Source organism: Elephas maximus, chromosome 6 (genome assembly GCF_024166365.1).
Source record: "Elephas maximus indicus isolate mEleMax1 chromosome 6, mEleMax1 primary haplotype, whole genome shotgun sequence".
NCBI lineage: Eukaryota > Metazoa > Chordata > Mammalia > Proboscidea > Elephantidae > Elephas > Elephas maximus.
In genome coordinates this window covers 24343754-24359424 of record NC_064824.1, presented here as the reverse complement: position 1 = coordinate 24359424, position 15671 = coordinate 24343754, and the positions used below count along the sequence as shown (strand labels likewise).

Genomic DNA, 15671 nt, shown 5'->3' with positions numbered 1-15671 from the left:
GTTGCCTTAAAGTCAAATATAATTTTTTTGTAACCCTTATGTAATTATTTCTGTCATTATTTTACTAAGCACCATGAGGGTGGGAAGATGGACCATTTTTGCTCCCCATTGTAATCCAAATGCCTAATATAGACCCTGCTATATCAGAAGAGCCCCAGAAACGTTTATTGAATGAATATTTTTTTAAAGCAAAAAAGATTATAAATAGGCTAACCTCTTATTTGTTTGAAGTATAAATATCCTTAACTATATAACCCAAAACCAAACCTATTGAGATCGAGTTGATTCCGACTCATGGCAACCTTATAGGACAGAGTAGAACTGCCCCATAGAGTTTCCAGGGAGCGGCTGGTGGATTCAAACTTCTGACCTTTTTGGTTAGCAGCCATAGCTCTTAACCACTGCGTCACCAAGGCTCTGCACTTATCTATATACCTGCTTATATAGACACATGGAAACCCTGGTGGTCTAATGGTTAAGAGCTATGGCTCCTAACCAAAAGGTCAGCAGTTCAAATCCACCAGGTGCTCCTTGTAAACTCTATGAGGCAGTTCTACTATGTCGTATAGGGTCACTCTGAGTTGGAATTGACGTCAACTTTTTTATGTACAAATGTCTTTATATATTTTGTTTATGTTTCTGTCTACAAACATGGATATCTATTAATATGAACAATTTAATCTTAGGTAGATGAAATTGGAAAAAAGCTAGATTTTTACAGTCAATAATTGACTTCCACCAAATTAAGTTACTGAAAATAAACACACTGAAAAATAGAATGGGTATGGATATATTCTGAATAGTCTTGCATTATTAAACCTGTTTTTATTCCTAGTGGCATTCATAATTGTCTAACACATATCTACATAATGCAGGCTCTTCTATGATTATGCTACCTAAGTTTGAATCCCAATCTGTGAATGGTTAATAGATACTTTTTTTAAAGCAAAGCAACAAGTTCTCAATTATTCAGTAAGAAAATTCAGTTGGTGGTTTTTCACAGTTGACTTTTTCTCAGAAGCTCTGGGGGAGTTTGTATGAAACACTTAGAATTAGATGAAATTTAAAGGATGGCCATGGTAGTAGTAATTAGATGAAGCAGATTTCTGAGATAGCAATTATCACGAAATCACTCCTGGGTAGTAGGAAGAACAGAAAGAAGTGGAAATCTTTGGCCTTGCTTTCAAGGGATTTATAGCTGAGGTCACCAGTAAATAATATTTTGCATTAAAGATAGAGTTTTTATATGCCCACTTCATCACCCTATGTGTCACAAGCACTGACTTGGTTACGGTCATAGAAGTGGATAGTGGATCATCTCTACTTCCTTCATTTGATTGCAGGGGAGGCTCTGCATGGATCTGTGTGTTTGTGGCAAGAGATCATCTAGCTGGAGGAGTCATAAGTCCAGCTTTGCATTTCACATTGCAACGTTCATCTCTTCCTTTTCTGAATCACTTCTAAAACCCCAAAATTGGGGGAGGAGAGATGTGAAAGGGAAAATGCTCAGATACCCCCATTCCATAAAAAAGCACTTTGTTTTTCAATGAAGCATGAGGACAGAATGGCAAGGGAGGAGGCAATAGTTGGAAATAAAGATGACGGATAGGCTGATATCATAAATATCTTTGCCCATTTCTTGCATGCATTCATTCATTCAGCAAGAAAATGGTAAACACCTACTATATCCTATGCAATGTAGCCCAAAAGGGAAATTTAAAACTTAATTACTAATCACCTAGTGAATGAGATCAGCATGCTTAGATGAATATAGTAGAGTATAAGGAAAGCAATGATAGAGGTGAATACAGGGTACTTTTAGAATCTACGAGGTAAGACCCCTAACAAGAGAAATTTGGAAAGGATCTCTGTCCTGTGAGTTGAAATAAAATATGAGTAGAATTTAGAACAGAAAGGGAGACAGAAAGGTTGTTCTAAGCAGGAGAAACACCATGTTCAGAGGAAAAAAGAGTGATATTTCATAAGGATAAGAGACAAATAGAATTAATAACTCTACTATAGTTGACAGACATGATTTGCCCAATTATTCAAATATCTGATCAGTATTGATTATATGCTCAGTAATACAATTTTCCAGTCCCTGAGTTGAATATTACTTTAAAGTCTTAGATTGATTACCTGCATTAACTAATACTTTCATACGGGTCAGTGAGATAGAAAGGATGATATTACTCTTATATTAGTATCAAGAACTGTTCGTACTCATGAAATTAGAATTAGACTCCTCAGAGTATTAAAATAGTTATCTATTCACTAAATAATTATTGAGCACAAGCTATGTGACAGTCACTGTACCAGGTCCCAGAAAGACAGCAATGAAATAGATAAGGTTCTTACTTTATGGGACTTACATTCTAGAGGAAGACTGCATGCATGCCTATATACATGCATACAAACATGCATAAAATGTAATAGATCAGATGCTGTTAGGTGATGTGGGAAGCAAAAAGGAAAGTAGGCAGAAGGGGAGGAGCCCTGGTGGCACAGTAGGTAAGCTCTTGACTGCTAACCAAAAAGGTTGGAGATTTGAACCCACCAGCCCCTCTGTGGGAGAATGATGTGGCAACCTCCTTCTATAAAGATTTATAGCCTTGGATACCCTATGAGGGAGTTCTACTGTGTCCTATAAGGTCTCTATGAGTCAGAAGCAATGGAAAATAAAAGGCAAAGGGGGATAAGGAATGTTGGGTGGGTTGGAGTGATCTTGTTTCTCTGATCGCCCTTTGCATAGAGTGATCAGGGAATACCTCACTGACATTGATTAGATCACAGACATAAAGGAGATAAAAGAAAGAGCCAGACAGTAGGAATGAAAGTGCAAAAGTCCTGGGGCATGTAGGAGCACAGTGACAAAGAAAAACAATGGAAAGAAATGGCATCAGAAAGCTTAGTGAAGGGCTGGTTCATCTAAATAGGCCTTGTAAGGTACTTAAAGACCAAAGAGAAAATCATATACAAGCCTACTTTCATACGATCTTTATTGTCATTCTCACCAGTCCAGCAGGAAAGGATTCAACGTCTAGTCAGCTAAATTCATTTTCTTTATGTCTTCCCTGAAGCAAGTAAAAGCAATCTATATGCAGAGCTTCCATCATTTAATTTTCAAAAATAATAGTATGGATTTAATGTGCCACTAGAATTGAATTAAAGAAACACTGAATTAGGATTCACAGTTGTGGTGGGCATTTCTGTTTGTGTGTGTGTGTAAGGTGGGCACTGAGGATGGGAAATTGGAATTAAATGATCTCCATTGATTCCTCCAATTTTGGGACATTTTGGTTTTTATATTTCTAGTACATATGTGGATACACCATCAGAAATATACATTCAAGCAATTACAGCTGCAGAGTGAAAGGTTTTCAGACAATATATTAAATATTGAATGTTATAGAATTTTAGAAATTTTATTAAAAATTGTACTTGCTACACCAGAACAGACGAACATTCACCTCTTCTTTACCTATGAACACCAATAGCTGGCAACACACATTTCAAATGCCATTTTGCGATCATTATATGCTCTTCTGTATTTTAGAATGAAGAGCCTGTGTTTTCTAGAGATGGCAGCAAATTCTTTATGACAGTTCCTGTCAAGCAAGGGGGTCGTGGAGAATTTCACCACATAGCTATGTTCCTAGTTCAGGTAAGTATCTGCTTCTTCCCATGGTTTGGTCATGTTGCCATCACGTTCCTGAAGGTCCGATTTCGGTGGCATCTGAACGTACACTCCATACATGTAAAGCCAAGTCATAATCCAGCTCAGTCAGCATTGCTCACTGGACCCAGAGAAAGATGTTCTAGGATGAACGTGGTCATCCACCGCTGTGGATTCAAAGTGTACCTTCCCACAAAACAGTCTCAATACTGGACAAAATTTAATGAGCCCCACATGTAGGCAATGAATTCATGTCCATGGGATATAGAATTTAATAGACGAAAAACATCCAACCCCTACTGTCAAGGACCTAAGAACAAGCTAGAGAAGATTTGTTCCTTCAATAAATGCATACAGTTTATTTTGTACAAGTAATATTTTTACAGTGGTATAAAAGTTTCCAGTACTCAAAGCAACTTAAATGTCCATCAAAAATTGGATAGTTGAATAAATTATGGCACACTCCCACAAGGAGATACAATGTAGAGTTAAAAAACAGGCTAAAATAGTTTTTTTTCTTTTCTTTGATGTGTTCTCAAATAGACATTGGAGTCTGTGCTACAATTTTTTTTTTTTTTCTTTTTGGACTCTCCAAAAAAAAAAGGAGGGGGAAAGTTTATATTTTCCTCCAAATTCAAGAGGAGCTTAACAATTTACACAGGTTTATTTAACTGTAAAAAATCAGTGAGTTCATAATGAGTAGTTTAAATGTGACAAGTTTGATGAGTCAATTTGAACTTCATATCTAGTGACAAACATTCATGAGAAAATAAACCATCGTGGCTAAACTGGAATCTCATAGGAGAATCTTTCAAGCAGACTATTCGAGACTCAATTTCAAACACGAGATAAAGATAAATATAAATCTGGCTAAAGATCCCTATTCCAAACCATCTGATTTTATGTCCTTAGAACCTTCTCATTTCTGCATATTCTCAAGACTTTACCATCCTATATATATATATGTTTTGGATAACTCCGTGCTTTGAATTCTCAAAATCATGTTTCAATAACTTAACATTTAACACTTATCCAAGGTCTGTGCTATTAAAATAATTGGTCATGATTTTAACTTTAATTTTAATCAAGCCTGATGTAAATAATTTGGGACATATGTAACTTCCATAGTATAAATGTAGACTGATTTTTATAACATATTATTAAGGTAGAAAAAAGGGTTATAGACAAATGTATAATTGTTATCACACTGTGTTTGAAATAAATGCATCTATTTGTATATAAATAGAATTGTTTATAATTTGATATCCAGCTATTAAGGATTATATCAAGAGGTTGAGATTAAGGAAAGATTTTCATTTTTTAGGAGAACTGAAGGAACTTCACTAGTGAATTGCTTTATCTGATTTATTGGATTAAATTTGCTAGCTAAGAGTAAGATTTGTTATCATAAATATGAAGGCAGTGCTCTGGCCCAAAATATAAAGCACACAGTCCAAACGTGATAACTGTGTTTTGTTGACTTTTTAGATCCCAGTATTTTATATCCACAAAGCTGTATGTAAACTCAGGTGGTCAAGATTATATACCTATTTATAAGGTACAGTGAAGGGAAGGAGAAGGTGTATAATACCTATTTAAGAAGAAAATTATTCAAAAATTAGGAAGGAAAATTATATATTTTAAAAAGTGTGGTATGGGAGATGCTGGCATGTGTGAATTGAGATATTTATGTAAGTAACGAAGTTTCTTTATAAGATTTGGAGCTCTGCTGGCTCTGTGGTTAAGAACTTGGCTCCTAACCAAAAGGTTGGCAGTTCAAATCCACCAGCCGCTCCTTGGAAACCCTACGGGGCAGTTCTTCTCTGCCCTGCAGGGTCGCTATGTGTCAGAATCAACTCAATGGCAACAGGTTTGGTTTTTTTGTTTGTTTGTTTTGGTTTATCCTCTGTCCTCCAGTCAAACCAGCCTGATGTGCAGTCTAATCCATTATTTCTGAAATGTTCACAAGACCAATTTGATAGAGCAGATATATCTACTTTATTCCTCCTCTATATGGAAATTAAAGCTTTCATTGAAGTAGAAAACATTTGTATCTTTTGTGGTTGCAGTTCAGGGGGGTTGTGGTTTGCCTCTCAGTGAATAGGACTACATGGTTATTTATGCCCATTTGGCAATGTAGCTAAAATGAAATCTGCTTTGTTAGTAAGTCAGAGGTCAGTGCTTAGGTAAATGCAATTCAATGTAATGAACACACACACATACTCCCACATACATGTAGACACACAATATGAGTAAGTAGTTTGGGTCCCTTTATCTCAATATAATATCTAACATAAAAACTCATTCTTTTATTAATCTTTTATGATTGCTATATATACAGTGGAGCCCTAGTGGAGCAGTGGTTAAGTGATACAGCTTCTAACCAAAAGGTCAGCAGTTTGAATCCACCGGCTGCTCCTTGGAAAGCCTATAGGGCCGTTCTACTCTGTCCTTACATGATCACTATGGGTCAGAATTGATCTGATAGAGACAGTTTTGTTTTTTGTTTTCTTGGTTTATATGTACAGTCTAGAAAATGGAGGAAAATCGAAACTGAATAATGGTATATAAAAACCCACTCATAATCTCATCATCCCACATTCTTGCACTGTTAATCAATTGGCATATATAGTTCTAATTCTGTTTTACATTAAAAACATAAAATTTTCTCCTACAGATTGCAATCAAACTGTAAAAATATATATTTCACACACACACACACACACATATATATGTAATATTTAAGGACTAACTTAGAATTTTCTCACATCATTTATTAGTAGTCTTAATATTTAATATGTTCTTATATGTGATCTTAATAACTATTTAACATTCCATCAAGTAGACACACTAAAATGTATTTAAATGATCCAGTTTTATTCATCATTGCAGTTATTTCTACTTTTCAATATTATAAATGACTTTGAAATAAATATTCTTATAATTAAAATTTTTTTTGTTATTTAGGATCATTTCCTTAAAAATAAATTTCTAGATATCAAAGCATACCAGGGTGGATTTTATGTATATATGTGTTTAGTTTTTAGCCAATAGTACCAAATTGGCTCTCCAAAAATACTATATTAATTTATAATCTAAGCAACAATGCCAGCAGGACGACCATGAGGATGATTTAACCCTTTCTTCCTTCTTTTGTTATGCGACAGTATTCCACTTAAAACTTACATGCCCAGAGAGTGAGAAATGACGAGAACTGGGGGTTCAGCAGCCCACAGTTAGGAAAACCACCTTTTTAATACTTGACACTTAGCTATACCTGAAAGCTTTGCAATTTACTGAAAATATTTATTTGTTTGTAGTAGTCTTACTACCTGAAATTAATAAATTTTTGCAAGTATTTTTCTCTCTCACACAATCCGTAGGCAGATAAAAACCATTAATTAGAGACCAAGCTACAAATTCAACGCTTAAAGGCTATTTTCATTACGGAGAGTGAAGATTGTCATTACAAATATTTTAGGTTTTTTTTTTTTTTTTTTCCCGCCTCTCATTTACAATATGATGCTGTTAAACCAATTCCCCAAAGTAGAAACTACATGTGTTTCCTCCAGTTTCCTCCTTTTAAACATGGCTATAATTATATGAAAATTGCAGTATTGCCTACTGGTTTTTTAATTTTAAAATGCATACCTTTTCCATCCTGCTAAATCATTTTGTGAAACAGTTCCTTAGAAGATTCATATTCGGTTGACTGGATGTACATAGTTACCTATTATGGTTCAATATTACTTCAGTGGTAATATGTTGTAATTATAGATGGCACTGTGCATAAAATTTATATCATAGATTAGTTCTTTAGTACTATTCATTGATAGTACTGGAGTTCGTGAATCAAAACTAAAATATTTCTAAGGCTTATATACATGTTGCTAGTTTACTTTCATTACAAATATGTGGAAGCAGAATTCATGAGTATTTCTGTACTTTTACTTTATCCCATTCAGGATAAATCTGTATATTCAAGACAATTTTTCTGAAAGGAGTGTGCAGTATGCAATATTAATTTCAGTTTATGTACTTCCTGAACCAAACATTGATGTAAAACTTATTTTATCTCAAACCATTAAACTTTGATCACATCCCATATCTCCCTCAAAAATAGCATTCAAGCCTTCTTATTTAGAATTCTAAATGTTTAAATCCACATTTCTGGAAATGTAACATTCTGCTAATTCAGACTACAGTTAAGAGAAGTTTTTTTTTTTTTTTTTTTTTGTCTAAAGCATGGCCACCTTTCTCTTTTAAATATGGAATAGCAGAGTTTCAATCATGTTAAGTGGTTCGGATTCATGAGCACAAGCAATTGCCCTGGCATCTTTCAAAATTGTGTTAAATGAAAAATTATATGTTGGTGAATCCATTTACCTTCTCTATTCACCAACAAGTTTTGCTCTTGAGAGCTGATGATTTCACTTGGAACAATTTTAAATTCCATTATTCATTATAAATACTGTGTAAAATAGCATGCCCTCATCCACAATTCTATCCAACTAATCAACCCAATAAAATATTTCATTAAATTTCACTGCTATATCTGATTAGGTCATTGTCTGAAAACAATTTAGCTCACCTCATGTGATGAATCAACTGTAAATTAAAATAATTTTTTAAGTGCTACAGCATTTTCCTTATTTAGAAGGTGTAAAAGTTAAACAGAATTTAATGTAAGAAATTTGAATGAACACTCATTAAAAAGCACATGTGTCACTAAACTTTTACTGATACCAATATATTTTCAACTTAGAAATATAAAGTTAAGATTTAACCTCATTGAATAAAATTTAACCCCATCAATTCAAGGAAAGGTGTCTGATGACTAATGTCCCAAATAGAAACACTTTATTTGCATCCCAGATTTTCAGTCCTCTTTTGATAACGAATTAAATTACTAGTTTGTTTTCTATTCTAAAAATGAAATTGAAATATAAGTTCGATTTATAGTATGGGGCAGTTCTACTCTGTCCTATAGGGTCGCTATGAGTTGGAATCGACTCCACGGCACTGGGTTTTGTGTACCATATTGGTCATGTCGAAAGCCACTATGGTTTCATATCAGTAATTAGTGTTTCTATTCTACCAAGTTCATGTAGTAGCGAGAACAGATGCGTGGAAGAAAGGAATTCTGACTCTGGAGTAAAAATGGTTATTCTTTCCTACTTTGTTACATTGTCTATCCTGAGATTATATACCTGCTGAAGGTGAATGGAAAATTATCTTAAGTGTAACCACTCCTCTGTGAAGACAAATGAAGTCTGATGTTTATTATTAACATAGTGTCTTCTTGGCTGCAATGTTCTATGTTTGGTATTGGCTTTATTTACCTAGAATTCAATTCAAATTTAATATGCTTGCTGCTATCCCATAATCAGGTATGTGTTATTGGGAAGTATACTAAGAGTCTTATAAGTATAAATGCTATTCTACTTGAAACGAAACTTTGGCTTATCCCCAGGTCAAATTTGCCCATGTAGGTATAAATTACAGACGTTTAAAGTGAAACCAAAACATTGTGTGGTTGCTATTATGACTTTGAACCAGACATCTTTTGATCCAAAGTTTAAAAGAATCAGACTTTGATCCTAGAGAGATCATTGTGGTGAATAGTATATAATTTTTATTCTTGTGTACGGTGTTTTCAAGCAATATTCAAAGCATTGGCTTTTTGCACCTGACCACATTTAAGGTGGCCACACTTCTGCCCTTAAAACACACACACACATGCACCCCCCCAAAATTCCCTGAAAAACAGGAAATAATCAATCAAGAAGTCTGTGAACCAAATGCATCTGCAGATATTTACAGATATTGAGCAAAATTTCCCGAATTTTTTAGTTTTTTTCTTTCTGAAATGAGTCATCAAATATACGTTGAAATTTGGCCCCTTGTTTCCTTAAAATCGGGGCCTGCAGTGAAGGAAAAATCGCACTGATTAAGGGTAGGGTTACACAGCCAATTATTGGTAATTGCTGTTAATAAGTTGTGCACCTGTAAAAAGTCTAATTGGCAAAATATGTGTGATAGATATATTTACAACAACAATTAAAAAAAGAATAGCTGCCAAGGTTGTTTATGTACAACCAAACACTCATGGGGTTTGGTTCCTTGATTTGGACGTTTAGGGTTATAGTTTCATGGAACTTCCCAGGTAACTGGCCTAATAAAGTGTTTAATACTTCTATTTCCTAGTTCATTGTGTAGTACCTAGGGTCTTAAAAGCTTGCAAGTGGCCATCCAAGGCACAATAATTGGTCTTTACTCACTTGGACCAACAAAGGCAGAAGGCAATTCAGGAACAGGAGGAGGAAATGGAATGTGTCTAATTGCCTCTATGAACAGTTGCCTTCTTTGCCATGAGACTAGAAGAACTGGATGGTGTCCAGCTACCGTTACTGAGTATTTTGATCAAAGATTCCATAGAAGAATCCTGATTAAAAGGGGGAAAATGCAGCACAGAATTTCAAATTATCATAGTCTCCAGACTTTCTGGAGCCATGGAGGGTGGATGAACCCTTGAAACTATTGCCCTAGGGTAATCTTTAAACATTAAACCTAAACTATCCCCTGAAGCCTTCTTAAAACCAAATAATAATTTAGCTTAACTATTAAAAAGATCTGTCTTGAACATTATACTCTATGAAGAACTATTTATATGGGATGAAAGTGACAACAATTCAAAAGATTAGAAAAAAAACCTTAGGGGCACTGTTTTTATGTTAATGAGGGTGAAACAAAGCAGAAAAGGAGAGTGAGAATCATTGTACAACTTGAAGAATGTAATTAATGTCAGTAAATTTTACATGGAGAAACTGTTGAATTGGTATGTGCTTTGTTGTGTATATTCTCAACAACAACAACAAAATGAATAAAATTTAGAAAAAAAATCAGGGCCTGGAAATGATTAAGGAACCCATCCACTAAGATATTGTCCTGTGGAAATTTAACAATAAAATATCTGACTTCAGAGCTCCATGTCCACCTTCATTTGGTTTGTGCCTGTGTCAAATCCCAGAAATTTCATTTCATCTTTGCATTTATACTCTAATTCATCAGGTACTTAAAAAGCACTGTGATGGATAAGACACTGGGCAAAGCACTTGAAATACAGAAATCGCATGCTTGTTGTGGATTTTAATCAGTTTATAGGCTATGGAGTTCCCATTAAGAACATGGAATAGACTATTTAGAGAGACGTTGAGATAGAGATGTGTACCAATAAGACACTGAAAATTGTTCAAAGGAAGATTCGATTACCATATATTATAAAAAAAAAAAAAAAAAAACTGTTGCTATTGAGTCAATTCTGACTCATAGCGACCGTATAGGACAGGGTAGAAATGCCCCCTAGGGTTTCCAAGGAGCACCTGGTGGATTTGAACAGCTGATCTTTTAGTTAGCACCCATAGCTCTTAACCACTACACCATCAGGGTTTCCACATACAAATCGTGGACTATAAAACACCCTTTTAGTTTCTGCTCCAACAGTATGCAACGACAACAAACATATAAGTGCCTAAGAATATGTATGTGAGAAATATGGCATCTTTCTAGTAAAAAACATAAATTTATAACTAAATATACTCAAGTAGATTTTACAATGGAGACAAAATACCATGGTTATGGATAGAAAAACTCAATATATTAGAGATATCAGCTCCAAATGTAATTCCTTCCAAAATACTGATATGTGTGTGTGTATGTGTGTGTGTGTGTGTTTCTAATTTGACAAGCTAATTCTCAAAGTCATGTGAAAGAGCAAAGAGCAAAAAGATCAATAGATGGGGGCAGAACATCTAGCTACAGATCTATGCTCAAATGGAAACTGAACTTATGATGGAGTTCAGAGTACAGATCAGTGAGGAAATGATGGGAAATCAAAAGGCAGTAGCTAGAATATGCACAAAACTAGAGATGGTAGTTTTGAAGAATGACGACTTCTGAAGGAGCAGGAAGGAACTCAATAGGGAGAGGTATTTTCTCTTGTAATGTTAGTGGTGAAGGAAAGGATGAAATCAAACGATAGAAATTAAGGATCCTTTCTACAGGGGAAAAAAAAGTTTATAAGAAATCAGACTATCCCTATCCATTTCTAATGTTACTGCCTAATAAAGGAAGCCCTCCTTTATGAACTAGTAATAGATAGAAACCTAGTAAGTCACATAACCCTTCACCAGCCTTATGGATAGAGGTCCTAGAAAATCCAAGATATTTAAAAAGAACAAAGTATGGCTGCCAATAGCCATACAAAGTTACTACGCAAAGAAAACAGAAAATAAGAGTAAAACAAAACAAAACAAACAAACAAACAAAATAACTATGAAGCAGAACAACACTGTAAAAAACCACTCCAATAAGCAAAGCACTACTGAAAAAGAAGAAGAAAGTAGGAGGCCTCACCTTACCTGACTTCAGAACCTATTATACAGCCACAGTAGTCAAAACAGCCTGGTATTGGTACAACAACAGACACATAGACCAATGGAACAGAATTGAGAACCCAGACATAGATCCATCCACGTATGAGCAGCTGATATTTGACAAAGGACCAGTGTCAATTAACTGGGGAAAAGATAGCCTTTTTAACAAATGGTGCTGGCATAACTGGATATCCCTTTGCAAAAAAATGAAACAGGACCCATACCTCACACCATGCACAAAAACTAACTCCAAGTGGATCAAAGACCTAAACATAAAGACTAAAACGATAAAGATCATGGAAGAAAAAATTGGGACAACCCTAGGAGCCCTAATACAAGGTATAAACAGAATACAAAACATTACCAAAAATGATGAAGAGAAACCCGATAACTGGGAGCTCCTAAAAATCAAACACCTATGCTCATCTAAAGACTTCACCAAAACAGTAAAAAGACCACCTACAGACTGGGAAAGAATTTTCAGCTATGACATCTCCGACCAGCGCCTGATCTCTAAAATCTACATGATTCTGTCAAAACTCAACCACAAAAAGACAAACAACCCAATCAAGAAATGGGCAAAGGATATGAACACACATTTCACTAAAGAAGATATTCAGGCAGCCAACAGATACATGAGAAAATGCTCTTGATCATTAGCCATTAGAGAAATGCAAATTAAAACTACGATGAGATTCCATCTCACACCAGCAAGGCTGGCATTAATCCAAAAAACACAAAATAATAAATGTTGGAGAGGCTGCAGAGAGATTGGAACTCTCATACACTGCTGGTGGGAATGTAAAATGGTACAACCACTTTGGAAATCTATCTGGCGTTATCTTAAACAGTTAGAAATAGAACTACCATACAACCCAGAAATCCCACTCCTAGGAGTATACCCTAGAGATACACGAGCCTTCATACAAACAGATATATGCACACCCATGTTTATTGCAGCTCTGTTTACAATAGCAAAAAGTTGGAAGCAACCAAGGTGTCCATCAACGGAGGAATGGGTAAATAAATTGTGGTATATTCACACAATGGAATACTACGCATCGATAAAGAACAGTGACGAATCTCTGAAACATTTCATAACATGGAGGAACCTGGAAGGCATTATGCTGAGCGAAATGAGTCAGAGGCAAAAGGACAAATATTGTATAAGACCACTATTATAAGATCTTGAGAAATAGTAAACCTGAGAAGAACACATACTTTTGTGGTTACGAGGGGGGGAGGGAGGGAGGGTGAGAGAGGGTTTTTTATTGATTAATCAGTAGATAAGAACTGCTTTAGGTGAAGGGAAAGACAACACTCAATACATGGAAGGTCAGCTCAATTGGACTGGACCAAAAGCAAAGAAGTTTCCGGGATAAAATGAATGCTTCAAAGGTCAGCGGAGCAAGTGCGGGGGTCTGGGGAACATGGTTTGAGGGGACTTCTAAGTCAATTGGCAAAATAATTCTATTATGAAATCATTCTGCATCCCACTTTGAAATGTGGCGTCTGGGGTCTTAAATGCTAACAAGCGGCCATCTAAGATGCATCAATTGGTCTCAACCCACCTGGAGCAAAGGAAAATGAAGAACAGCAAGGCCACACGACAACTAAGAGCCCAAGAGACAGAAAGGGCCACATGAACCAGAGACCTACATCATCCTGAGACCAGAAGAACTAGTTGGTGCCCGGCCACAATCGATGACTGCCCTGACAGGGAGCACAGCAGAGGACCCCTGAGGGAGCAGGAGATCAGTGGGATACAGACCCCAAATTCTCATAAAAAGACCAAACTTAATGGTCTGACTGAGACTGGAGGAATCCCGGCGGCCATGCTCCCCAGACCTTCAGTTGACACAGGACAGGAACCATCCCCGAAGACAACTCATCAGAAATGAAAGGGACTGGTCAGCGGGTGGGAGAGAGACGCTGATGAAGAGCGAGCTAATTATATCAGGTGGACACTTGAGATTGTGTTGGCAACTCTTGTCTGGAGGGGGGATGGGAGGATAGAGAGAGAGGGAAGCCGGCAAAATTGTCAAGAAAGGAGAGACTGAAAGGGCTGACTCAAGAGGGGGAGAGCAAGTGGGAGTAGGGAGTGAGATGTATGTAAACTTATATGTGACAGACTGATTGGATTTGTAAACATTCACTTGAAGCTTAATAAAAGTTATTAAAAAAAAACACTCCAACATGAATTGAATATGATAAATATTTTCAAATAAGAAATGATGGGTCAACTGAGAAATTTAAAAACTTAGAGTGACATTAGTGGGAGAAACTGAAAAACAACACAAAGTAATAACAGAGCTAATTAAAAGATGACCAAGGGTAAATAGATATTCTTGAAAACATGGTAAGAGTATTAAGGAGAGAAATAAAAACCAGACAATAAAATGTAAAAGAAAAAAAGAAGTAAAAAGTATCAGAGATATATATATCAGAGATATATAAGTATGTAAGACAGGAAAATAAAATCCAACTGATACTTAGTTGGAGTTCTTAAAAGAGGAAGATGAAACAGTGGTAGAGAGGCAACATTTAAAACCATAATCCAACAAGCAAGGGAAAAACGTTCTGCAAACCAAAGCACTCTGTCTATAAAATAAGGAATACATATTCCTAAAAAAAAAAAAAATTTTTTTTTTTATTCCTATTGTACATCTAGGAAAATTGGCTGCCAATTTCATTATGTATCCTTGTAAAACTATTAGACTTCAGAGAAAAACAAAACAAAACATAAACTATTTATCTTCCTGGTAAAAAGACTAACTCTCTTACAGTGGAAAGAAAATCAGGTTGTCACCTGTCATCCTGATAGCGACGTGCAGATCAAGAAAGTACACGAGCAGCATTTTCAAGATAATAAAGTGTGAGCCAAATATGTTCTATCCATACAAGCCACCCTTTGAAAATCAAATTACTAAAAAAGTGATTGTAGATAGTCAACTCAGGAAATACTCTATTCATGATCCCTCCCTGGTAAAACTACGAGAGGAGACGATACTTCCAAAAATCTGAATCTGAAAACTAAAACAAATGTGAAAATAAGTGCAGAATAAAAAACATTGAGTGGATTCCAGCTCATAGCAACCCTATAGGACAGAGTAGAATTGCACCCCAGAGTTTCCAAGGAGCACCTCGTGGATTCAAATTGCCAACATTTTGGTTAGCGGCTGTAGCTCTTAACCACTATGCAGCCAGGGTTTCCAGTGTAGAATAGCACTGTATAAATGTGCAGGTTGTGACAATGGACAGGAATCTTCATGAGAGTAGAAGAGAAAGGAAAAGGTAAAATGTGCACGTGTATTATTGCATAGATGACGGTCCAAGAATATTATTTAAGACCGACAAAACAAATGATCTTAAAAAAAAACTAAGTTTAAAAAATATTAGGAAGCAGTAACGTGATTGTTGTTGTTCTTAGGTGCCATCAAGTCAGCTCCAGCTCATAGCGACCCTATGTACAACAGAATGAAACACTGCCCGGTCCTGTGCCATCCTCACAATCATTGTTATGCTTGAGCTCATTGTTGCAGCCACTGCATCAATCAACC

General features: G+C 35.7%; 1 protein-coding gene across 1 annotated transcript in view; it reads left to right on the top strand.

The window, feature by feature from the left end:
• DPP10 (dipeptidyl peptidase like 10) overlaps nucleotides 1-15671 on the top strand; it is an 846520-nt gene that overhangs the window by 772330 nt on the left and 58519 nt on the right. Inside the window, exon 13 of the mRNA XM_049889192.1 lies at nucleotides 3557-3664. Within this exon, the coding sequence (XP_049745149.1) occupies nucleotides 3557-3664 (108 nt within the window). The remainder of the gene's footprint in view (nucleotides 1-3556; nucleotides 3665-15671) is intronic.